The sequence below is a fragment of the Corvus moneduloides genome, chromosome 8 (genome assembly GCF_009650955.1).
Source record: "Corvus moneduloides isolate bCorMon1 chromosome 8, bCorMon1.pri, whole genome shotgun sequence".
NCBI classification, from domain to species: domain Eukaryota; kingdom Metazoa; phylum Chordata; class Aves; order Passeriformes; family Corvidae; genus Corvus; species Corvus moneduloides.
This window is the reverse complement of record NC_045483.1, coordinates 7,842,196-7,868,158: the sequence shown is the minus strand read 5'-3', so window position 1 is coordinate 7,868,158 and position 25,963 is coordinate 7,842,196. Positions and strand designations below refer to the sequence as shown.

The following is a 25,963-nucleotide window of genomic DNA, read 5'->3' as shown; positions in this document are numbered from 1 at the left end:
AAGGCTTGCTCACTCTCCTATGCACTCCCTCTTCTCTTTCAGTCCTAACCCATGTGCTCCTGCTTCCCTCACTGCAGCACTGGCTTGATCCTTAGAGAACTACTTTAGGTCATTAATTAACAAAGAGTTGCTCACTTTCTGTATCCAAATTCCCTACATTTGCTCTCTGAACCAAAGGCTCAGATAAACACTGGAACATGACTGAAGGCAAGTGCAGAACTGCACAGCCAGGGAGGGTGAGGAACCATTAGAGGCAACAGAGATGATCCTTTCTAGCAGCAGCAGCTGTTGAGCTATTTGATTGAGCCATTTCCTGACTCCTTTAGAAGTCCATTAAGGAGCAGTGATTGACATTGTTTTATTTCAGGCATCTACCTGAGGCTTCTGAATTAGTCAGCTGGCAAGTAGGATCCTACCTACCTCCTGCATTCTGTTATTGACTGTATAGACAGCCTAAGCTTCTAATTCACAGTGTTAAAAGATCCATTAAGGTAATTTTTAAAGGTATTCATGCTTCAAGAGAGCCCTCATGATGTTTTAGAGATGCCCAAACATTAATATATATTACAAAACAAGAGGTGTTTCCAAGTCCTGTCTCAACGCCCTTGAGGACCTAAGTGCGTTCTCCAAGGTCACAGAGAAAATCTGTGTCAGAGCAAAGCATAGAACCTGCATCTTCAAAGAAAAGTATCCCAAATACTGAACTGTGTTCTCTGTGCAGCATACCTTGCTGTCACTTAGCCATTGTGTGAGTATAAAACAGAAAGTTCTCCTTTCATCACTTTTGAACCAGTATGTCTTGTATAAAGTAGTAGTATTTTTAAAAATAAGTATGATCCCATCAGTTGTATGTAAATCTATTTTTTTTCCATGAAAATCAAGATAGAATAACATAGGGAGTAATAAAAAAGGTAAAAGTCAGCATTGCATCTTTGTCTGATGCAGATAACTCATCAGTTAGAATATATCTATTTCTGCACAATGCAGGATCTTTCCTCTTGAAAATCATTGTGAGAAAAATCAGAGTTTTTTTTGGAACAACAGACAAATTCTTACAGAATAGGTTTCCAATAACAACTTCTGTGGGCAAGGATGGCCAGGATTGGCCTGAATAATGATGGAAACGATTGGATTTTTCTATAAATTTTCCCATATATTCCACCATAATTCCACTGGCTTGTTTTTTAGGGAAATCAGACCTATAGCAGTTATACTAGAAAGGAACAAAATCTAGAGCATTACTAAGCCTGATAATTTAATCAGAATTTTAATAAGCTCAGAATAAATAGTTTTCTCTGACATGAATGACAAGAAAGGAAGACAACTCTCTTACTTTCAATATAAGACTCTTACTAGAATTTGCAATTAGTCAGTAATGGACAAGATATTCAAATAAATACATGGTCTTTCACTGATTACACTGAGCTTCCAGGACAGTTCCCACTAATCTTTCTGGAGGAAAGTTCCCATTTATATATTTCAAAGGAGAACTAAGCTCCAAATTGCTCACACCAAATATTAATAGAAATCTTTACTTAATTTTTTTCCCACATATCCCACATATATATATAAAGAGACTTAATTATAGAAAAAAAACCCCACAAAATATGCAAAAAGATAGAAAGTTCTCCTGAGTGAGACAAATCCCAGAGTCTTCTTTCTTGTTTCTTCTTATTCAGGTTTTCTTAAAAGATTTCTTTCTTCTGCATGTTATTCCACCCTCCATATTGTCTGTGGAATATGTACTTTTATGGCAAAAGTTACAATATTTAACTTATGCTATCCTGAGTCAGTCCTGACTACTGGGCTTGAATAACCCAGAAAGTTTTACACAGATTATGTAAGATCATGCTATCACATAAATGCTATAGGTTTTATATGAGCCAGAAATACTGGCAATCCTGGCAAACTAAGGAAAAGCCTGTTAATACCTACTCTATATTGCTCTTCAATCAAAATGATCACTGTACCTGTAGGATCTTAGGACACAAGGGCCAAAATGCCAAATTATTTTCTGAGAGTCACCTTTGGAAACATCATCTAAATGTTGGGCAGCATTTACTGCTGAAGAACTTCAGCATCACCCACATGTGTGAACCTTACCAGGAAGATCCCAACAAAGAGCTGAGAGTCAGAAACTTAATCAGGTTTTGCACCAGGTTCTCCCAAGGTCACATATGAACTATGTGTTGTCAATAAGAGCTGTGAACACAAGTCCATGGGAGGTAATGAGATGCATCCCAGAGTCCTGAGGGAATTGCCTGATACAGTTGCCAGGCCACTCTCCATGATATTTGAAAGTCATAGAAGTCAAGTGAAGTCCCTGGTGACTGGAAAAAGGGAAAGGTTGCTCCAGTTTTTAAAAAGGCTAGAAATGAGGACCCTGGGAACCACTGAGCCATCAGCCTCACCTCTGTGCCTGGGAACAGATCCTCCCAGCAGCTCTGCTAAGGCACAAGGAGAACAGGGAGGTGATTTCAGAAAGACAACACGGCTTCACCAAGGGCAGGTCCTGCCTGACCAACCCAGTGGCCTTTTACAATGGAGTACCTGCATCAGTGGCTGCCTTCAGGAGAGACAGAGACAACCCCACAAACTGCCTTTTTTGGTAATTATACTCTTTTCAGATCTGCATCAAGTAAAGCATTATCTCACTGTGTGCCCTGCTTTACCCTTTACCCTAAAGAACTTGCTGTGGCCAAACTGAATTAAATTATGCAGATGGAATTGGTTAAATGTGTAAGTGTTTTTACATAGAGTAACTCTTACATCATGTAAAACATGGCAGGCATTTCCTTGGTCAAAGTTCACTTTAGCAAAGATGTTTATGAATAACATGGCAAGAATAGCAAAGAATATTCTGAATAAGCTAGAGTCAAAATCTCTCCACACTGCTAAATACAGTCAAAGTTTGGTGAATCAGAAGGGAAAATACACCTGTGGTTGCAATTCCAATGAGCCAAACTCTGAAAAATGTATACATTACATTCTGCTGTGAACAGCTAGGCTTGTGTGGGATAGAAAGTCTGGGGCCAAAAAAAATTAATTATCTAAATCATCATGAAAATACCTCCATGTGTAATTTGATGTCTGATCATAAGATATCTCCCTGTACTCCTGGAATTCACACATCACTGTCTTAATTTCTCACAAGTTATTTTCTTTATACATACTTTCTATCCTGAGCTCTGTATTGCAGGGCCCTCTGGCTGAGAAGGATAGAATTGGACAGGCCTCCCTTCAGAGCATATCAAGATCACTCCTTAATTAGCTGGTGGAGGCAATTTGATTTGAGAGCACGAAGTACTGGCTCCTTTTCAGGAACTGAATGCCTTTTTCCTTGTCATACTAAGTCAAGATATCAGCCCCTGGTACCTGACCTGGCACTGATCAGTTTTACAGCCAAGGCAAATGCCTGCACATAGACACACCCTCCTAGACAAAATCTCCTGGAAATTGTGCTGGCTGCTCCACAACGGCTCAGGACATACTTGGGAAAGAACATGGGCCAACCAGCCAAAAGCACAGTCATGGCAACGATAAACTCAAATCCTGAAAGATTCCTGAAAATATTTGGATAAAAAAGGAGCATTTTTCTTTTCCTGTTGGTCTTGCTCAATATGTTCATATAAACAGGTTCTGGGTATTTTCTTTCTCTTGCCTATTGACGTATACCAATAAATCTATCTGTTATACATGTAATGTATTTAAAGCTCAGACCTAGATGAGTTTTCTCATGCAATATTTCTCTTCCAATATGTTACAAAAAAACCAACAAACCAGAAGGTTTAATTCAGTCATGCTTTTTTTTTTTTTAGTTCACTTTTGAATCTGTTTGAGCTTAAAGCAGATTCCAATTCTCCACAACATTCAGTTGTTTATTCCACAGCAAGTCACACCGGTAGAGATGCCAGCAGATGACTGAATTCCCAAGTTAAGCACATCACTGGAGTGAAACACGGGGTCAGGCTGCCCTCTGCGGGCTGGGATCTGGATCTCGGACAAACTGTTTTGCAACACCTCACAGAAACTAATTAATGTGAGTACAGGATTTCTACATCTGAACACAGAATTTTGATTTATGATGTACACGTAATGCCAATATAGCAATTGCTCTCTGCTGCCTGGTTGCTGCTGCTGGAGAGGAAAAAGGAAATGCAGACTGCAGGTGTCTGATGCAGCAGTCAAGCACTCCAGGTACAAACAACAGCTCAATATACACCACCTGGGAATTCCTGGGAGACCCAGAGGATAACAGCTTCTGAACATAAAACCAGAGAAACTAAACGCTTGGAAATACTTCACTTGGCACATGAGCTGCCAGGCAGGAATCACGTACAGCGTATTACAGCACCACCCCAAGATCTAATCTGGTACAGGTTCCTTTGTATTAGCTATATTGCAGACACAGGTCTGCTTACTTCAGCATTTCACAACATGAGGCCTGAATGTCAAACTAGTCCAAAGCAGCCTGAGGCGAGAGAACAGGGATGAGCAACAAAAATATTCCTACATGATGCTGGGTCTACTACAGACTTCATTTTCTTTGCTTATTGCCAGTAGTGCCTCCAGCTCAGTTCCTTAAAGGCCTCATCCAAGTACAGACACTCGTTCCTACAGGGCTGATGACTCAGAAAGAAATTACAAAGGATTAAGCTGTACATAATTTTTCTGGAAATGAGAGTTTGGCTCAGAGTATAGCTTCTGAACATGAAATTCTAACAGGAAGTGTTCCGGTGCTCCCCCACCCACAGGTAAAATAATGCGATGGTGATATTCACGGTCACTCTCTCCTCTGTGGGAACCACAGGAGAATTCAGCTAGTTGTCAAGAAGGGCCGGTCTTTAAATACAGGACCCGTCTTAAATTCATTGGGGTTTAGTTGTTGTAAAGATGACGCAAATATCACGTGGGATGCGACAGCCACAGGGGTTAGTTAGTGTTTTTGTAAACTCAAACCAGTCCTGTAGCCTCAAATAACATCATTTGAGAGCCAAGCAGAACAAGTGAATTGCTAAGATGATGGGCTGCCAGGTGCCAAAGCTTTTACAAGCCAAGTAATACGCAGCACTTAAGCCCAGAGGTAACATTACTCGCTGGCATACCAATTCCTTCCATGCGGAATACACAGGGATATTTTTCCCCAAAAATCCCGCGAGGGATTCGCTCTGAATCCTCCTGCTGCGTGTCCCAGAGGTGAGGCCGGGTCAGCTGCGCCCTCTGCTGTCGAGAGCTGGAACTGGCGGGAGGCAGTGGCCTCTTCCCGGTGTAACCCATGGAGAACATCGCTGGAATTCTCTCATGCAACTCCATGGATTGTGAACGCTGGAGCGCGTTGTGGCACTACAGTTTGGGCCTGCCTAGATAATTGTGCTATCAGTAATTTAAAATTAATCATGAAGCCACTACCGAGTGCCTTGCGTCATAAATATTTTAGACACTTGCTTCAAAATTATGATGTTTTACAATGCCAAAATTTAATGTCAGGCTCCACGAGATATTTCAATTATACCGCAAGACAAAGATATGTGAATTTAAAGTCTGACAAAAACCTACTTTTAATTATGAATTAATGAGAAAGAGAGCTCTGCTGAAAGCTTCTATACTTGCACGGTAGTAATGTGCCTGAATTAATTTGCATAACTCATATGGACTATCAAGATCAGCTTTTGCTTATGATTAAACAGATTATCTGATGACATTTTAGGGATCAACAGATTATAGTCCTTAATCCAAAGATGTAAGTAACAATGAAATCTTATTATGCATTAGAAAACAAACAATGCAGTCAGAGCTGATCTGAAAATGACTCAGAAATCTCTTAGTAGGGTCAAGGCTAAGCACCTAAATTGTCCCCAGAAACACACACAGATTCTGGTTTCCAGACTTCCCTCTCTGCAAGTACTCAGACGAAAGATTGAGGGAACCAGTTTATATCAGGTAGACCACTCAATTTTTTCCCAGTATTTTAGGGCAAAATCCAGTTTTGTGTTTATTTATACCACATTCAGACCCTTGCATTCATTACAGTTGCAATATACCACAAACCCAGTAGTTTATCTTTAATCTCCTTCTTCAGCTTCCACTACCACAAGAAAAATATCCTCGTGCTCCTGCCAGCCTGCAGACTGCAGTGAAGTTGGCTAAGCTCTAACTGATCACATCTGAGTGTATTTTATCTGCTTTCAATAATTTATGTTATGCTAGCACTTGCAGATACTGGCAGAACATCCATATATTTACTTATAGAGGAAAGACTGGATTTTGGTGCTTTCAGTGGAATAGAAATATTTGAGGAAAACATTATGTGATTGGAAAAGAAATGTCTGATTTCACTGACAACATGTACTTCTGACTTCCTCGTGGTCTCCTTTACAAGCCATTACATAAGGCAAAGCAGGGTGGTACAGAGAGTGTAATTGAAGCACAAACAAGGAGCAGCTGCTGGGCATGCAATATTTGCCCAGTGTTGTGTCCTCCAAAGTAGCAATGAGTGCTGGTGTCAGGAGACTCTTGCAGATGTGACAGGTAAGCAGGCAGACAATAGATGAACGACTGGGAAGTTTGTAACCCAGCAGAAGACAAATTAATGTCTCCACAGAAGAAGCAGATGTGCAGATGCGGAACAGAATGCACAGGCCAGGAAATGCCTGAAAATGGGATTTATGAAATACTGCATGAGCTGATTACATGGAGCTGCTAGCGAATCAGCAAGGAGGGAGGTGATGTACACAGCTGAGAGCACAGAACCAGAAAGTTCCTGACAGAAAATTATTTCAATTCCACTGCATGCTCTTCAGTATGCAATGCACAGCATGCTTGCTTTCTGTAATAAAGCCCACCATCAGAAAGGTTATGAAGATGATGTTAAATATCTCCTTAGCCCTCCTCAAAAGCAGAGATCATGCTGAGCTGCTAAAACTTCATTCTTTATTTCATCCAAGTAGTCACTGCAAACATAGATGTCAATCTGATTATTGTAAACACAACAAAATCCTGCACAGAATATCAACAGATATTGGGCATAGCTCTAACAGGAAAATTTAATCCTAGGGTAAAAAAATTCCCCAAATCTTCAGGCTCTCTGAAGCAAAAGTCCAGACTGCAGGAACTTCTTCTGTAATGTAGACAAATGCATCCATTAGACACTGGCATGGTGCCATCAATCCAAATAGCAGAGAGATTTTCAGATGGAAAGGCCAGCACATTATCTCACTGTCACATACCATCTAAATTGATTTAATCTAGACAATTTCATTAATTTGTGAGAAAGAAGAGAGTTCCCAAAAGCTCTATCAATTAGAATGGTCTCATTTTCACACTTCCACTTCTCACATTCATGCAAAACACTAACTCACTGCACGTACTACTCCAAAAAAAGAACTACCTTGCCAAAAAAAAAAAAACAACCCCAACCCCAAGCCAGTAGAACTGCGTTCTCAAGGGTACTAAAATAGGTAGTAATACTTGTGTTTATTTCAGTGGAAACAACATCAAGCATGAGCAGGTGAAGATGTATTGTTGCACATGACATGACATTGGTAGCCCATCCATAACTGCATCATCTCCAATTGAATCATTCCTAATGAGAACAAGAAGTATCCAAACAAAATGTAACCTTAGCTGAGTTCTTCTGCACTGACACTGGTGAAACAATTTTTCCAATAGTTTCCACTGATTTGCATTACTACTGGTTTGTCAGTATTTATCCAGTATTCCCAGCAGTGAGAAATCCATACATACGGTTGAGAAATTGGAGACTACTTTAAAAGAACATTAAAAAAATATATCTACAATTTGCAAGACATATAAGCACCAAAGACTGGATTCTGCGCTATGGCTACAAATTCAAGCCCAATCTATTGGCTGGTAAATGCAGGGCTATATGCAGACACTCAATTTGTTTAATAAGCTTAGGAATAATCATTTACATGTAATATTTTCTTTTTTTTTTCCTTTACTGCAAGGCATTTCACATTGAGAAGTCCTAATAAGAAGTCACTTTACAACCAAAATCTTAATTTCAACCACAATGAACTGGTCTGTTTAAATAATAATGCATTTATATACATCAGTCACTCTTAGAATAATAAGAAGCCCTCAAGCATTACAAAAGCTTTACCTCACCATCTGTGATTCTGTGATTTATGACTTCATAAATTGTTAAGTACAATTAGGAATACTCTCATGGTTATAAAACTGTCTCCTTTTATATCTTCATGATATCTTGCTGTTTCTTTATTCATTCTGCTGCTCAGAGATCGGAAAGCCCAAGCACACTCAAAAGACATTTTTGCAGGAAAAAGCAGATTGCAAAAGCATCTTAAATGACCACATTCTCTTAGAAACAGATAGGGAGACACCTTCCAAATGCAGCACCTGTCCAGTTAATAATCACCTGAACACAGAGATGTTTCATCATGTGACTACCCACATAGAAAATTTACATTTCCTAGGAACATCTATAGAATATGACTTGACAAGAAGAGAATAAGCAAATTTTTAAAACCCCAACATAATTGTCTTTTAAATTGATATTGACATATCTGGATTTTCGGATTTTGAGAAGGAAATAGCTCTGCTCCTTAGCAACTGCAACAAAGGTGTCCACATACAACTAGTATTTACTTCCACCAGGTACTTGGTCTGTAGCTCTCCATGCCTGCAAAGCACAGGGGTAGTAACAGCAATCAGTACAGCAGAATCATTACTAAGACTTCATCACAGCATCAAGTCATAGTCAGACTTCCCAGATGACACAATTTAAAGAACAGCAATTTTTGTCCTGTATTTTGATTCATCTCTCTCTGCTTGCTCCTAAGCATATGAGGAAGCTGGTGTTCATTCACCTCCAAAAATTAATGTGGAAACTTTTCTTGATTTAGTACTAAAGATTCTCCTCCCTTTCCCATACTGGTCTGTCACCTCCTCAGCATTTCACTCTGCTACCCAGTACCAAAGCAATCCTGTTCTCCTACTTCAATTTCCCAGTGTCCAAATATTTTCCAAAACATCATAATCCTTGCCAGCTACATCTATAACTTCTGCTCACCCCACTTTACCTCTGCTTTTCCTGTGGCACTGTAAAATGGGAGGGATGATCTTTTTCTCTGACGTATTTGATTCGGAGGTGAAATAAAGCCCTCTTCTCTCTGTGTGGGAAAAAAACAACAAACAAACAGTGAAATGGGCAATGTGCACATTGCCACAAGCCATCTCAACTGTAGTACCCTGCAAGAACCATGCCACGCACGCCACCAGCCTCTCACCCAGCAACAACAAGATAGGATCATTTAAGGTTGGAAAAGACCTCCAAGACTGTCAAGTCCGACCTTTGACCTAATGCCACCATGCCCAGTAAACCATATCACAAAGTGTCATATCAACTCGTTTTTTGAACACTTTCAGGAATGGTGATTCCACCACTTGCCACTGACTTTCTGAGCTCATCACCCTTACACTGCTTTGTGAAGAGTTATTTCCTTGAGGATGTCATTGGCCCTGTGGATGATGACAGACCCAAAATGTCTCAGCAGAAAGCAAGCTGGGCTTTTTGCCATACATGCCAGGGCTGCTCCATATTCATGCTATGCTGGCAGGAGGGTGGAGGCAGTTGTCTCCCCACCCTCACGATTCTGAGGGACCCCAGAGACCTTTGTGGGAGCCTGATGGCAGCCTCTGGGCACAGGGACTGTGGCGGTGGGCACCCCTTCCCCTTGCCTGAGACAGTCTATGCCCAGGTGGGCAAGAAGGCCAATGGCATCCTGGCCTATCTCAGGAATAATGTGGCCAGCAGGACCAGGCAAGTGATTGTCCTTCTGTACTGAGTACTAGTGAGGCCACACCTTGAGTGCTGGGCCCCTCAATTCAGGAAGGACATTGAGGTGCTGGAATAAGTCCAGGGAAGGGCAAAGAAACTGGGGAAGGGTCTGGAGCACATGTCCTGTGAGGAGTGGCTGAGGGCATGGGGGCTGTTTAGCCTGGAGAAAAGGAGGCTTATGGAAGACCTTATCATTCTCTGTAACTCCCTGGCAGAAGGTTGTGGCCATGTGGGGGTCAGGCTCTGCTCCCAGGCAACCAGCAACAGAAGAGGACATAGTTTTAAGCTGTGCCAGGGAAGTTTGGGTTGGTCATTAGGAAGAATTTCTTCACACGGAAGGTGATTGGACATTGAAATAGACTGGCCAGGGAGGTGGTGGAGTCACCATTCCTGGAGGTGTTTAAGGAAAAACTGGACATGGCACTCAGTGCCATGGTCTGGTTGACATGGTGGTGTTCGGTCGTAGGTTGGACTCGATGATCCCAGAGGTCTTTTCCAACCTAAGTGATTCTGTGACTGTTATTCACTTCTCTGCCCGGGAGGTGCCCGCAGAAGCGGGGGGTGGCTCGGGGCACAGCACTGGCGCGCTCGCAGCCCGGCAGTGTCGCCCCCTGCCCGTGTCCCGCCCCGCCTGCCCCTTGGGGCCGGTACCAGCGGCCCGACCGGCCGCGAACGCGGCGCTCCCGGCTGGCAGCGCCCGGGGCCGGGCGGAGCGGAGCGGGGCGGGCAGAGCTGGGCCCAGCTGCGTGCGGGGGGTGGCGGCCCCTGCAGGACACCCGGAGCCTCGGCAGCCGCCGCCGCGCGCCCGGCGGTGTCAGTGCCACGGTGTCCGCCGGGGAGCGAGAGGCACCGCCGGCGCCCGCCCGCCCGATCCCAGCGGCCAGGCCCCCGCATGCAGCCCTCACCCTGGAGCGGCGGCGGCGGCGGATCGAGGAGCTCTCGAGGTCCTCCCGGCAGCGGCTGCTGCAGTCGCGGGACAGGATGTTCTCCAAGTTCACCTCCATCCTGCAGCACGCCGTGGAGGCGGTAAGGCCGCCGGTGGGCCCGGCCACTCCGCGCCGGGGATGCGATCCGGGCCTAGCGCCGAGCGCGGGGCGGGGGCTCGGATCGGGCCCGGCGCCCCTTCCCCGCTGCCCCCCGGGGCTGCTGCCGGCGGGGCCCCGCAGGGCGCGCACCCGCTCCCGGCTCGGCCCTGCCGCGGGCTGGGAAGGCGGAGGCCGAGCTGCCCGGGCGGGCCCCGCAGGGAGCACGGGAAGGGAACGAATCGCCCCAGCGCCGCCGTGGAGGCTCGGGGGTGCCGGGGGAGGAGGGAGCGGCTGCAGCCCGGGCGGCCCCGGCACAGCCTCCGGCTGTCACCGCCGGGCACTGCCGGCCCCGGTGCCCCGCGCCGGGCCTGAGGGGTAGCCCCGGCCCGGCCCTCACCCGGCTGTTACAGCGAGACGAACAATAAAGGAGGAGAATCAGGAAACTCCACAGGATTTCCATCTCGTCGTGACCAGCAGACAATAGTCGCCGTCTCCGGTGCTTCTGCGGGATGTTGTCAGTTCCAAAGCGACGTTTTCCATCCCTGGTTTATTTTGTGATTGTGTGGGGTGGTGAGGTTGGCCGGGGGACGCGGGGCTGTGTGTGCAGGGAGGTTCCCGCACGGGGACTCGCACAGCGGTGCAGGGCAGAGGAAACGGGGCCTGTTGGGGAGCTGCCATTGCTGCAGGCCGCGATCGGCAGTGCCTGGACACACCATTTATTTTTTGGTTTTCAGTGGGGCGGGGTCCTGGTAGTATAGGCAGGGGCCTTTCGGGGCCTCTCCCAGTAAGCCAGCACACCTAGGAGACTTGAGTGTGAAGAGCTGCTAAAAATTGGCAGTGAAATACGGATGTGGAGGTGGAAAGTGTTGAAGAAAAATTGTTCAAATTGTTGAAAAAAGAGCTTGCAGGCCAAATCCAAATGATTGAAATAAGAGCCTGCTTGACAAATCCTGCCTCATTTGAGGGGCAGCCTTTGTGCATTAATGGATGCTTCGATGCTGCGCTTGAGCATATGCCTATCTTTATGTGAGCCTGTAGTTCTGCAGGAGTATTGAGGTTTAAAAGTTAAGCATGTATTCACTAATTGCAGATTCCTGCTTTGCTCTTTTAGTGGTGTAGTGGCATTTGGAAAGAAATGTTTTAAATAATGATGAAATGTTTTATTTGAACACATTCTAACCACATATGAATGCCTTCAATAGACAGTGCTTTCATTGGAGAGGAAACAGAAATTAGTGCCTGCCTGACTAAAGAAAGCTTGTTGTGGTGAGCTGTGCCACATTTTGAATAACAGGAATAAGAGTGGATGACTGAGAGATGCAGGAGTGGAGAAGATATTGTTTCAGGCCTACCATTTTGAGAGATCCAATAGAAGTTATTTCTTAGAAGAGTGTTTACACTATTGATGTGTGCAAAAAATAAACAAACTGCATTTATTTGAGATCCGATTAAAAAAATAGGAAAAATGAATCAGCTGAATGGAAAAGGAGAAAAGCTGAGATAGTAGGGACTAGATGCTCTTTTTTGGTAATAAAAAACCAAACCAAAATCCAGAAACAGATTGATACCATCCTTTTGCAAGTGAGTGCTATCAAGCAACATGCTGTTTGGCCTTGCTCAACTCTGGTGTTGAATTTAGAATTGCCTCATCCTGCTACCCCCACCATAGTGGATCTGCTGGTAAATACTGCACTGTTGTATTTACAGGGTTGTGACAAATACCAAGCACCACACGCTGGGAATGAAACAGGGAATTGCAGGAAGATACTAAGAATGTTTCTTACTTTATAAGTTTGACCCACTAATACAAAGACAAAACTGAGAAATAGAAATTTTTAACCACTTTGGGGGCTGTATGTGGCTTTAAGTTGTTTCATTCTCCCTGTGGTAAAAAGATGTGGTCTGCTTAGCTTTGCTATGGGGGAAATGAAAACTTTATAAATCTTAAATGTTAGCGAAGTCCACTTTGATGCTGCCTGCTGTTTTCAGAACCAACAGAATTTGGAACATCATTTCTCCTTGCTGTTTTTGCTGGGGAGCAAGTTTAACTTGGGCAGCCTCAAGTAGATTCTAAACCCTGAATATCAGCAATAGAACTAGTAATTAAGATATCAGTTCTCAAAGGTTTTGGGTGCCTTGGGTGCTTACTCCAAAGTAGATAGAGTTGCAGCTGTACAGTTTTTAGCTGAGCTGGACACTTAAATGCACTTGAAGAGCCTGGGTTTAGCTTTCACGGGTGGGACTTCTTTAAATCAGAGTGTTTTGGGTAGCCCTTCTGCCCTGTCCTTTCTCCTGCACATCACTTACATAATGCTCCTGCCCTGCCTCAGGGCCCACAGGCCTGCGGACTTTAGAGAGATTCATTTTAACAGTAAGAGTTCCTATGCTATTAGATAATCGTTGTTATCTTACCCTCAATATGCCATCCCTCTGAACTCTGACAAGGAGTTCCAAAGGTTGACAGTCTGATAGACATGGCAGTATTTGCCTTTTACTTGTTGTGAGTGTATGACTCTTGAACTGACTGCCCTAGTGACAGGACTGAGTTGCTGCTGAGGCAAACATAAGGGGTCAGTTGCTTTTTACTAAGATTTTTTCCTACCAAGGTTTGTTTCCCAGACAGGTTGTGGTGGTGTTCAAGACTAGCCTGGATGGGGCTGAAAACAACATGGCCTAGTAGAAAATTTCCTGCCCATGGCAGCAGGGCTGGAACTAGGTGGTCTTTTAAAGTCCCTTCCAACCCAAACCTGTCTATGATCCTGTAGTTCTGCTTGAATAACTCAGAACTTTCAGTCTTTTCTGCCTAAATTTTCCAAATGTTTAAAACTATATTCCTGATTTTCATTACCATTGAATTCTAGTTTTTTTGCCACATCTTATGTCAATCCTGCCAATATTTTAGATATGTTTTCCCTTTTTGGATTTCTGTGCAGCATCCAGATGAGCAAGCACCACTGTGTTGTCCTGCCAACAGAGCATCCTTAAATTGGGTTGGATGTGTTGGTGAGAATAGTGGATAGGGCTGCTGTCTTTGTTCTATTACTTCAGGGCAGAATAGAAATGCTGTTGCTTCATGGGGTTCATATTATTAGATCTGTGACAGTTTATATATGGCTTGTCCTCAAGATGTTTTCTCTTTGCTATGCATTTCTGATATACTTTCATCCCAAAGGGCTACCCATGAGCACTACATTGTCAGCAACAACAAAGTGTAGTGTACAATAACAAAGGAGCAATGTAGACTTATTTTTCTCTTATCTTGTGCTCTTCACTCATGTTTCCCTAGACAAAATAGCTTGTCTGTGAAGTGGCTGCTCGGTGTTCAAAGGACTTCCGTTTGTGTTTCATATGGGCTTTTGGATGTTTCACCTTAATAGGTGAAAGGGATGTTTTTGAGCTGTGTACTGTGCAGGAAAAATATAATTTTGGTTGGTTTGAATTTTGCAATTTGCTGTCAAACAGGAATATTTGTATCACTCAATTGAATGAATGAAGATTTTGATGTCTGCTGCACATTCTTGAGACCCCCTCTCTACCAGCCTGTTATTCCACAGTATCTCTTACACTGGTACATCACTGTACTTTCAAGTAGCTTTTGTTCATATTTTGAAGCAAAATTCAGCTTTGAAAGAAACCAAGTCATTTGGTACAGGCAGTGCACCAAAATGATGAACTACATAACTGACCAGAACATAATTTATTCTTCTTGAACCCACTTTATTTGATGTAATGACCTTACATTACTTGTTGTTTTAATGTTGTGCTGGTATTAACAAATTAGATGACAAAATTTAATGCATGGCTTGCAAGCATGTCCAGTCTTAATTTTATATGGGAGAGCAGTGGCCATTATAAACTGTGCATTCATCAACTGAGGATTGAGTAAACCTTCAAGCATTAATCCTTTTTCACATTTTCTCTCAGACCATTCACACTGGTTCAGTAGTAAGACTGAAGAAAAACATCAAGTGACTGTGTCAGTCAGGGCAGTGTGCATGCACTTCCCCTTCCCTTCTCTTTGACCCAGTTTCTGCTCTCTTTTTTTACTCTGGCATCTGAGCAGACAGTACCTGTTATTTTTTTATACAATGTTCTCTTTACTTTATGAACTTGTCCGAAAGATATTGAGGCATATCACCAGCTTCTGATGTTTCCATCCTTTCCAGTACTGAATTGCACTTCTGAAAATCATACATGAAAAATTTGGCAATGATTTTTACATGCACAAAAGAATTGCTGTTAAATACTGCATGGATATAAGTTTCTCTGCTCTTTATGTTGTTTTTTTTCTTGCCTAAACACGAATTCTGTATGCTTTGGAGAACGACGTGGAATTGTATTTTGGACAGGTTTTGTCATGAGCAGACTGTAGTTCTGGTCAAAGATCTGTGGCTCTCCTGAGAACAGCACTTTTCAAGGAGTGGGCTTTGATCATTGGTTATGTATTGTTACCAGAATGATAAGGCAGCATGTGGTAAGTTCAGCTCACTCCCAGGAAGCCCAACTGCTGGAGCTGGGCACCAGATGGAAGAGCTAATCCATGGCTGCTCCAATGGGCTGCAGTTCAGTGGTGTTCGGTGAATTTTAGCTATTTCATGTACCAAGACCTACTGCAGGCTTGAAGATCATGGGGGTTTTTTTCCCCAGAGGAGGAGAACTTCACTTTGAGATTAGGAATCACTAAGCACATGTGTAATTACATCAAGATTAATTAGAGAGTCACAGAATATTCTGAGTTGGAAGGGACCCATAGGGATCATTGAGTCCAGCTCTTAAGTGAATGGCTCATACAGGGATCAAACTTACAACCTTGGTGTTATTAGCACCATGCTCTAACCAGCTGATGTAGTGGTGATAAATAACTGCATTTTTAAGGTAACTCCTTCAAATTAGACAAGTAGCAGGAATTAATGGCCTTCACAAGGAATTCTGGTTTGCTTCAGAATCTCCATACACAATAGAGTGGTTTTCTGGCTGGCAACTGTAACGTGTTCCATCTCAGCTGATAGCTAGTAATCCATCCTAAAATAGAAACTACAACCTCGTATTAGTACTACCTGTCCTAGTAGGGTTAAAGCATGTCAACCAAGTGTTACAGTTTCCTAATGCTTTCCAGTGCTTGGCTTTGTATCTTGGTCTTGGTCTTTGCCTTGATTTCCTGTCTGAATACTTAAGTTAGGAGGATTGCTTGGGGTTTTTTTTATTTTATTTTTGTTTGTTTGCTTGCTTGTTTTCTTGTGGGTTTTTGACCAGTAAAACACCTATCTCAGAATAATGTTGCTGGGGTTACATGTCCAGCTGGTGGCAATGCTGATGGTATGTTCCCAACAGGCTGCACTGCACAGGGGCACACACATGCTAATGGTATCTCTGTTTGCTATGTCTGGCTTGCAGTCCTGATCAGAGAAGACTCTGAAATCACTGGGTATTTTAATTTGAAAGGGCAGGACCTGTCCCTGAATTATTTTTTCACCTCTGAGGAGAGTCCCTAGAGGCATTTGTTGGGAGGGAGAATGTCTATATCCACAGTTCTCTCCCATGGTGGATAAATTATTGACAGTGCTGAGAAGTGAAATCCTTTTCCTGGCACTGCTCAGAGGCACTAAATTCATCTTGAGGCAGATGAGACGAGAAGAAGTGGAGAGGAAAATCACATCAGCCAAGGATAAATCTTTAATGTTATCCATCATGTGTTACTTTGGAAATAGAGTGGTCTGAAAGGCCTGTATTTCTCAAAAGTTGTCTCTGGGTTATTCATCAGCTGGTGTTGAGGTTTGGATACAGCTTTTTTTTACAGAAAATGATCATTACATTGGTTGAAATACGCATCTAGAGCAGCAAATGTGACATACAGAGCACGATACAGTATCGTACACTCAGTCTTCAGTTTGTTTGGTTATTCTTCTGAATTTCAATAACCTAGTAAATGTCACAGCAAAATAAACTAGTTTTGTGCAGTGTGGGGCATTCAGATACTTACTCTGTGGTAGCTGCCGTGCTAATGTGCTGCTCTGAGTGCCCAGCCATGGAAGACTCAGTGAGTGCACAGCCTGTCAGGGAGAGGATAAGCGCTCAGTTTGATTTCCTAGTTGCCATTTCCAAGGGCACATTTCTGCCCAGGATGCAGGCAGAGATAGTTGCCAAGCACCACTACTTTTCCAGAGTCTTGCATTTCAAAGTCCTGTGTGCAAAGGGCCATTAACAATTAGCATTGCACTTACCTTGGCATGGCATACTGGTCATATACTGGGCTTTACAACTTTACCAAGATAAATTTAAGTGTCATGAAATTCAAGGCAAAGAAAAGACTGATGCGGGAAACATCCAGGGCTTTTTCAAAGAAACCAAGAGCACCCAGTAAAGGCTATATGAGCCTATACTGTACTGGACTATGTGTGAGCCCTGTGCTTATGTTTGCCCAAGACCTGAGGCAGCTCAGCACATTTGAGACCCTATGGGGAGACACTAGAGGAGTTCAGAGTTATTAGTCTCAAATGTGGTATATGTAGCTCTTGGGGAGAAAACTTCCTTCAGTTAACCTTTCTCTGTGAGGTTAACTGAACCCTGGCACGGATTCCTGGAGAGGTTGTGGAGTCTCCATCCTTTGATATATTCAAAAGCCATCTGGACATGCTCCTGAGCAGCCAGCTCTAGGTGAGTGAGCTGGAGCAGCGGGGCTAAACTGGATGATCTCCAGAGGCCCCTTCCAACTTCAGCCCCTCTGAGATTCTGTGAAGGACTGGACTCTGTAGCTTGTCAGGATGGTTCAACTCCTTACCCTTCCAAAACAGACTCACCAGTTCATACTTGGGATTCTTTCTGTTTTCCCACAGGGCTCATTGCTGCCATCATGTGAAGTGATAATCCTCTATTTCAGGATGGCCTGTAAAAGAGTGACTTGAGGACTTGATGGTCCAAGAAAAAAAAAAAGCCTCAAGCAAGTAGGATTAGGCCTTAATAACAGCAGATCCTCCTGTGACCTATTGAATGATTGGGGTTTTCCCTATAGGATTCCTGATTTTACCAGCTCAAAACATCGGTGGGCACAAATTCAGTGCTTGTCTCAGCTCTCACTTTGGAGAGCAGAGTGGTGAAATGATTGTCGTCCTTTTTCACAGGCTGCCTGTGGTGTAGTGGGCCACAGGCCACCTGTGTCTCAGCGGGGAAGGAGCAGTACTGATAGAGACTGGGTGGGGGGCTGTGTTTCCTTCTTGCAGGATGTTATTCCTGGATGCTGCTCACACCCAGCCAGCCATCCCAAACTCCTTCAGGAAAGAAGAAACTTCCTTTTCTTGCAGAAATGAAATAAGAAACATATTTGTTTAAAAAAAAGAACAACCCGCCAAGCTCTGGTTATGGGCCTAAAAAAAACCAAAACAAAAATGTGGGAAAAAAAAAAAGCAAAAACAAACCCGGCCTAAAAACTGAACAAAGATCTTTTAAAAGAAGTTGTGGCTGACAGGAAAAAAGGCATGGCAAAAACTGGATGAAGCAACTAATTGGTATTTTTAAGGGACCAGGGGAGCAGACTGAGAGAAGAGAACAGCGCGTATAGAAAAGGAAGAAGGCATCAAGAGCAGATGTAAAATAACATGATTTTTTACCTACAGGACAAAACTGTGGTCTAAACAATACAAACATACATTTCTAGTGTTGCTTTGCTGTAGAAGCAATTGCTTTAGTTGCTTCAAATAGATTGTCTGGTGATAGAGACATCACAGAGATTATTACTGATGTTTACAAGGCAGGCGGTGTGGCATAGGGCTCAGCCATGAATAATGAACATAATCCTTGTTAAAGGAAAAAGAGCAGAGAGTAACAACTGTAGCACTATCTGCAGCACTTTACTTCCAAGTATAAGATAAAATTCGATTTAATCTGTGAGCAAGTATGTTCATTTCATTTCTGACCGGTTTTTGTTGTTGTGGTTTTTTTTCTCCATAGCTCGCACCTTCCCTTCCATTACAAGAAGATTTTGTTTACCACTGGAAGGCAATCACCCATTACTACATAGAGACCTCAGGTAAAAGAAGAAAGCCCTCTGGGTTTGCCTTTTTATTGTGAAAACTAGAATTCGCAATTTCAGTGTTTTTAAAAGTAAAGATTAAGAAGTACTAAAATGAGTCATGTCTTTAATCAAAATACTAACAATAATAACTAGTAATTAAAAATACCATGTACTTGCACCCCTTAAAAGTAGGCATGAAAAATGGTTGAAGTCTTGTTTCCTGAGTACCGTGTAGAGAGCTGCACCTTTTTACATCTGACCCAGTTTCTGCCTTCACATACTCTGTTTAATCTAAACAGACAGCTGCAGAAATGCAGTCCCTGCTGTTAACATTTTTATTGCTTTGCATCAGGGATTTTCTTTTTCTTTGCAAGGTTTTAACAAAAGTAATTTTGTGGTCATAGATTTTACCAGACATAGATGGATTCTGTGTGCTCAGTATTGGTTATTTTTGCTTTAGTGTCTTGTCTCAATGCAAAGTGTTTTGATAGCATAGACAACAAGTTTTGTTAAACCTTACTCAGATGTTATTCTTCTCTTCTAAAAAACGGATGTTATGGCGAAATATGGCTGTAGTTGCTTTTTCTTAAACTGTTGCCTGTTTCTGGGGGGGTTTTTTTGAAACAATTATGCAGCATGTAAATTTTTAATTTTGGACCTAGTTATGAAACAATTATGTTTTAAAAGTGAATGTTGCCATGCTTTCCTCAAGCATATTAGTTATGCACTTCTGCTGGAAGAGCTGTTGAATCTGTGTTTGTGTCTAATGATCTTGTTCATATCAGTATTTACTCGTACAAACTGCAATGTGACCCTTGTTTCTAAATACCCATCTTTTGGAACACTATGTGATGTTTCCAAAGGTGGAAATGACAGGGTGGCAGGGGAAACTGACACCTGCAGTGACGTGATGCAGAATAAAAGCTGACCTCTCTCCCAGAGTTTCAGAAGTCTTTTGAAAAACAAGTTTCCACTCAGTGGATCTATTTCTGTCCGCTGCAGTAGGAGCAGAATTATGTGTAGGAAATTCAAGCAAAACACTCCAGGCTAACTGGAGGTTGTGGCAGAGACCAAAATCACTCTGACATGGCAGTTTCCCTATGTGATCTTGTTGCCAGTTGCATGCAAGTGACAAGTTATTTTTAGATTATTGCATAAACAGTAGTAACCATTTCCCCAGGATAGTTGTTCAAGTAGAATTTAGCTGAAAAAAATAAAAGAGGAAAATCTTCATGTGTGGGTATGTTCTACAACATGTGAATGCTATCTCTCAGTGCCAGCGGCATAAATCCATTGCAGTTTCTGACTTTAATATAAAAGAATCAGTGTCTTATCCTTTCCTTCATAAAGTTTGACAGAGTTGTATTTCAATGCAGAAAGTACAAAATAAGAATTTAAAAGCTTTTGGAGAATAAACAGCACAGAGTTTGAATTTCCTTTGTTGTTATCATCAGAAAAGCCATTTCTTTAATTATCCAATGTATAAAGGAACTGAGGTGCTGCAATATCAAGACATAGTGGGTACTAATCAGAAGATTGAGAGTTGTACCTTTCTCTCCCTTAGCTTTCTCTCTGGCAGTAGAAGTGTTCCTTTTTTGACTGTGTAATTAATGCATATTTTGAATTTTGGCACTTCACCTTTTCCCCATTGCAAGGTCAGGTATCTACCCAATGCATACTCCAGTGTACCTGTTCAGATATGGTTCTGAAAGTTTTATTTAAGACATGTTAAAAACTTGCACTGTATGTAAGGTTCTTTAAATGGATGTCATGTTTATAAGTCTTAAACTTGGAACTGAACTTAAAAATGAGGACAATCTTGAAATCATTCTTAACTGCCTATTTCTTTTATTTAGATGACAAAGCTCCTGTGACTGATACCAACATTCCTTCTCACCTGGAACAGATGTTGGATATTCTAGTTCAAGAAGAAAATGAGAGGGAGTCAGGTGAAACAGGACCGTGTATGGAATATTTGCTACATCACAAGATTTTGGAGACCCTCTACACACTAGGAAAAGCTGATGTATGTATTTCTGAGCAGAGCAGATTATCTCTTGTAAGAGCTCCTAGTTGCAATAGAGACTGAAGTTCTACAGTAGGTGGTAGTGTGGGACACTGAACTCTAGCAAAGAGCTGCTTGCTTATGTTACCAACATATTACAAATAACAGCCTTTTACAGGCGTGATCAGGCTCAGACAACCCCTGAGATGCTGACTGAGACACAGCCCTGAGATTTGTTACTCACCACTCTGATGATACCAGTGGTGAAACTAGAAGTAGGAAAAACATTTTTCTTCAGTCTAGTGTTTTTCTGGCTTCTAAAGACGGTATTATCTCTCTCTGTCCTTTGTTAAATGTTGAGGGATTCTTGGATGGAAAGTGCTATGTTAAATACAAATTTTCAGTTAATTTTTCTGAGTGTGATGAGCTATTGCTCAGAAAGACTTTCATATCAGAAAGCATTCATTTGGATTGATCCCCAGACAGCTTTCATACCTTGGCAGTGTTGTCTGGTTCTTCACGTCTGCGTTGTTGCACACATGAAGTTACCTTCATGTCTTGGTCCATCCTTGTTGCTGTCTTTCTTGGCAGACTTCTGAGCTAAAATGTGTGGATCATGGGGTGAAGGAGCTTGGCAGCCCTTGTGCTAGAATGTTTTGTATCACACTGCAGATGCAGTTAGGGAGGCATGGTGTATCCTGCTCCAAGGATAAATTGAGCTCTCCAGGGTTTCCTTCTCAGTCAGTCTTCTACACATTGTCACGAGTTTTTAATTGATTTTACATAAATAGGCAATGCAGGGCAGTGGCTCTCTGAGCCTGAGACGTTCCTTGCTCTGGAAGAACCAAAGATCTGCAGTACCTGTTGCTGTAACAGCTGTCCTACAGTCAGGCTGAAATACCAGCCCCAGCTGGGCTTAAAGCCACAACACTGCTGTATTAAAGATACTTGCTCAGAAATACAGCTCGTTCAGTAATCTCTAAATGTTGTCAAGAAACCAAGATGAAGTGGTGACATATGTGAGGCGGGTAATTAGGAGTGTGTTCATAAGAGTTGAGAGAAGTCATTCTGTACTCATACAAATACGTCTGTACAGGCAATTCTTGTACAGCCTGTCTTTACACTTTGCCACTTGTGAGTTGATACATCTGAAGTAAACACACAGTTCAGTGCTTGCAAGATGTTGCAAAGATCTGGTGCAAAATGAGTAGTTCCTTTTCACAGCAATCAGTTGGAATTACTACATTACTGTGGATGTGCCCTGATGGTACATATTTTGCCATTCTGTTCAAAGGATTGCTTGACAACTCAGCAATGATTAGAGATTAAAAATCTAGAGATAATTACTTAGAAAGGAGAGCCAGGTTAGGCTGTTGCCACCTCAGCTCCATTCAGCTGTGCAATGAACCAGATGAGGGAAATTATGTGAGTTGAAATGAACAGCATTTTATTAACGTGGTAGAACATGCTACTTTGGGGGAATTTAACTAAAAACAAAGGTACATAAAGGCCCACAAGCCATCAGATCTCCTGGAGATAGGAAGGTACTTTCATGTGATGTGGTGCACGAGGGATGGTAGAACAAGGGTCTGCATGTTGCACAGATATTTGGGATTTATATTCTGCTCAGGGAAAGCAACAGCTTTCTCTTGTCCTGGACCGTCTGTGCATTTATAAGTGCTTTAGCTGGCTAAGGTTAATTGCTCATGACTTCAAGAAACCTTCTGTAGGTATTAAGATTTTTATAGTTTATCATTCTGTATTTGTATGTACTGACTCACTGAATTGCTGGATTTTGTCACACAATACCTTAAAAGAAATCTGACCTATAATTAATTCCGAGTTAATTTCCCCATATCACTGTAATGATATGGAATATTTTCTGGAAAGATGGGTAGAAGTTTACCCTAGAGCAGTTAACTGAAAATATGAATAATTTGAAAGAGAAAACAGTAATGAGATGCAACATTTTTTATTGATCTCTGTTAGTATTGATAAAAGTAATATGTTAACAGATGATGATGTTTTTAAAAATACTTTTGGTTAAATTATTGCTCTTTAATTAGCCATTCTAAGTGACAAATTTACATCTGTGTTTTTCTCCACATTTATTATATTTTTTTAACTTTTCATCTGTTTTTGTTTCAGTGTCCTCCAGGAATGAAACAGCAAGTTCTGGCTTTTTATACAAAACTTCTTGGAAGAATACGGCAACCTCTTCTTCCCCACATAAATGTGCATAGGCCAGTGCAGGTACAGTTCAGATTTTAAGTAAACTATGTTTTTGCATGACAAGTTTCTTTTATTCTGCTGTAGCTAATGATTTCTTTAATTCTTCCATTGTCAAGTGAATTAAAGAAACTGCTTGGGTACCATATCAGTTTTAATGTGCTGATGATTAGAGCCTTGAACTGCTACTACAATACAAGTCATAAATAAAGAAAACTTGTTTGTAGCAGTCTAGATCCAGAGCAAATGTTCCAGTCAATACTCATACATAATTGTAGTGTGTATATAGAAAAATAATTCAGTCTATTATTCCTGGAAAAAGCAATAACATTCTGTCTTAATTGTTCACTTTATGTGACAGAAATTAATCAGGCTGTGTGGTGAAGTTCTGGCAACACCAACAGAAAATGAAGAGATTCAGTTTCTCTGTATAGTGTGTGCAAAGCTGAAACAGGATCCATACCTGGTCAACTTCTTCCTTGAGGTGAGTAAATCAATTCAAAACTTCACAGGTGTATTTACTGCGTCACATACAAAATCTAGTAGAGAACTGTAGATGTCACATTGTGCTTCATAGCTTAGTTTTCATTCCATCTATTATTTTTTATCCTGTGATATTAGAAGTCTTGTTGTTTGGAAATTTTTTTCTTCCAGAGACTTTATACATCTGATTTTCACTAGAATTTCATTCAGGGCTCACAAATACACCTGCCCAAGGTCTTCTTGCTTTGCAGTGGAAGTGCCTGCAGAGTAGGGATATGAATTACAATGTAGAACACTGTGTGAGGGAGACCTTGGCCTTCTTGTGTTGTTTTTGTCACCCCAACAAAGACTAAAAGACAGATTGCAGGGGGCTCTGAAACCTTGGAAGCTGCTGAGTGTTCTGCAGAATTGGACCCTTATTTGGTAGTGGCACATATGTTTGTAGCTGCAATGCCAGCTCACAATCTACAATACCACACCATCTTCTATCTGTAAGAAAGTCGAGTATCTTTACTGCCTCCTATAACATGTGGCATTATGAAATCAGAGTGGGAAGATAAACAGTTTCTAGACTGACTTTCTGTTCCTATTTAGAAGAAGCATAAAAAAAATTTGGTTTATATAAGTCCATTTAGAAATGCCTTGTGCTCCCACTTTGCTGTTTCCTATGGTGACAGTCTCTATTGAGTATGTAATACTTTGCTGAAAAATACTCCTTCAGGAATATTTTACAAGCTTTCCACAAACAAGATCTGTGACAGTAAAGGCTGCTAAACTGCAGAAAGATGTTATTTTCCATTAGGTATGTGATTATCATTTGCATGTCAGTAGTAAAGAATCCATCTTGAGTTTATTTTTACCTTAATTAAGAATTATCCTGATTGCCATTGTATCCACTGTAGTTGCAGAAGCAGCAGAAATGGTGTAAGGATTGAAAGGTAATGTTTAAACATTAGAAGCACTCAGAAGCAAAATACTGCATGTATTACATGCAAAATATGGTAGAATTCTAAACTGGTATTACTTTTAGTGTTGTTTGTGTGAGTTCTATGGTTTAGGACTCTTGTACTCAAATAGTGCCCTTTCAGTCAAACCTGAGAACCCCAGTCATAAGAACCACAAGTGTTTCGTCCCACGCTACTAGTGTTCTTCCCCAAAATAGCAAGATTCCAATATTAAAAAACAGACATGGAGAAACAGGTTATTTCAAGTTTCAAAAGGATTTCTAGTTTCACAAAATTCTGGCTGTGGAGTTCAGGCAAGCTGGCAAACATTTCTTGTAGCTCCTGTTTCCTTCATGTAGTGGTTTGGTCCAAAATACTCATTACTGTTTATCTGCTGTGAGATAAGAATTAGGAGAAATGCAAAACAGGCACCAAACTTGAAAGAATATAAAGAAGTTTATTAACAGACCTAAAAGAGGGAAAAAAAAATTATACCACCTTCAGAACTCTCCTCCTCCCCCCACCTTCCTCCCTTCTCCCACTGACAATGTGAAAAGACAACCCTTTAGATGTTCAGTCTGTTTACCACTTCCATAATAGCCTTGTTCAGTCCATTTAGAAAGAGAAGTCTCTTCTTGCTCATGCTATGAAAACATTATCACAACGAGACAGCCGCCCACTTCCAAATATCGTTCAGTCCATTTAGGAAGAGGAGTCTCTCTGCCTGCGTGTGAGTCCTTTCCCCCGACTTGCAGCTTTTCCCGCAACTGCTTTCGAGGGTCCACTCTTGAAGTTTTTTGGGGTACAATTTTAAGGTCGAGCCGTTCAGAAACAAAAACAGAGGCCCTTCTCCTTCCCTGGGAGCAAAGGGTCTTCATCATCTTCATCTTTAGGACTATCTCTGGGAGCATCTCTAGGAACTGAGGTTTTCTCCTTTCCCATTTGGAGCAAAAGTCCTCATCTGGTTCATCTCTACGGACTGAGGTTTTCTCCTTTCCCGTTTGGAGCAAAAGTCCTCATCTGGTTCATCTCTCCCTGTCCAAACTTCTCATGAAATTACAGCTGCGTCAGCATCTGCCTATCTCAGCGCAGGTGCTTTTGCTCACGAGTTGAACACTCCACCCCCCATATCTTCATGAAATTACAACAGGATACTCTGATATATCATAGCTTCACAACAGACTTTCAGCTTTAAGCATCTCCTCTCTCTCTTCCCTCAGGTTTTCAGCTCTTCACAGCAATAAAAGGGTTAATCTCACCTCGGCCTTGCAGCTTTGCAGCTGGAATGTTGAATTTTTCTTATCGCAGTGGAGAGGGGGGAGAGCCGAGCCGCTCCGGCTGCCCACGGCAAGGCAGTGGGGGGGGGTTCCATGGCTGGAACAGGTCCATGGCTTCAGGATGGCCGTGGCCCGGCCCGGCCTGGCCCAAGCAGGGCCTGGCTGGGCCCGC

General features: G+C 42.1%; 1 protein-coding gene across 3 annotated transcripts in view; it reads left to right on the top strand.

Annotated features, from left to right (window-relative positions):
• The first annotated feature begins 10,625 nt into the window (after positions 1 to 10,625).
• FAM160B1 (family with sequence similarity 160 member B1) overlaps positions 10,626 to 25,963 on the top strand; it is a 36,614-nt gene continuing 21,276 nt past the window's right edge. Inside the window, exons 1-5 of one of the 3 annotated variants that reach the window (XM_032115912.1) lie at positions 10,626 to 10,846; positions 18,790 to 18,868; positions 20,710 to 20,879; positions 23,007 to 23,111; positions 23,449 to 23,571. In XM_032115912.1, the coding sequence (XP_031971803.1) occupies positions 10,802 to 10,846; positions 18,790 to 18,868; positions 20,710 to 20,879; positions 23,007 to 23,111; positions 23,449 to 23,571 (522 nt within the window). In that variant the 5' untranslated portion in view covers positions 10,626 to 10,801. Of the gene's footprint in view, positions 10,847 to 11,273; positions 11,360 to 18,789; positions 18,869 to 20,709; positions 20,880 to 23,006; positions 23,112 to 23,448; positions 23,572 to 25,963 lie in introns of those variants that run through there. The other 2 variants (XM_032115911.1, XM_032115913.1) reach the window with 2 other exon arrangements.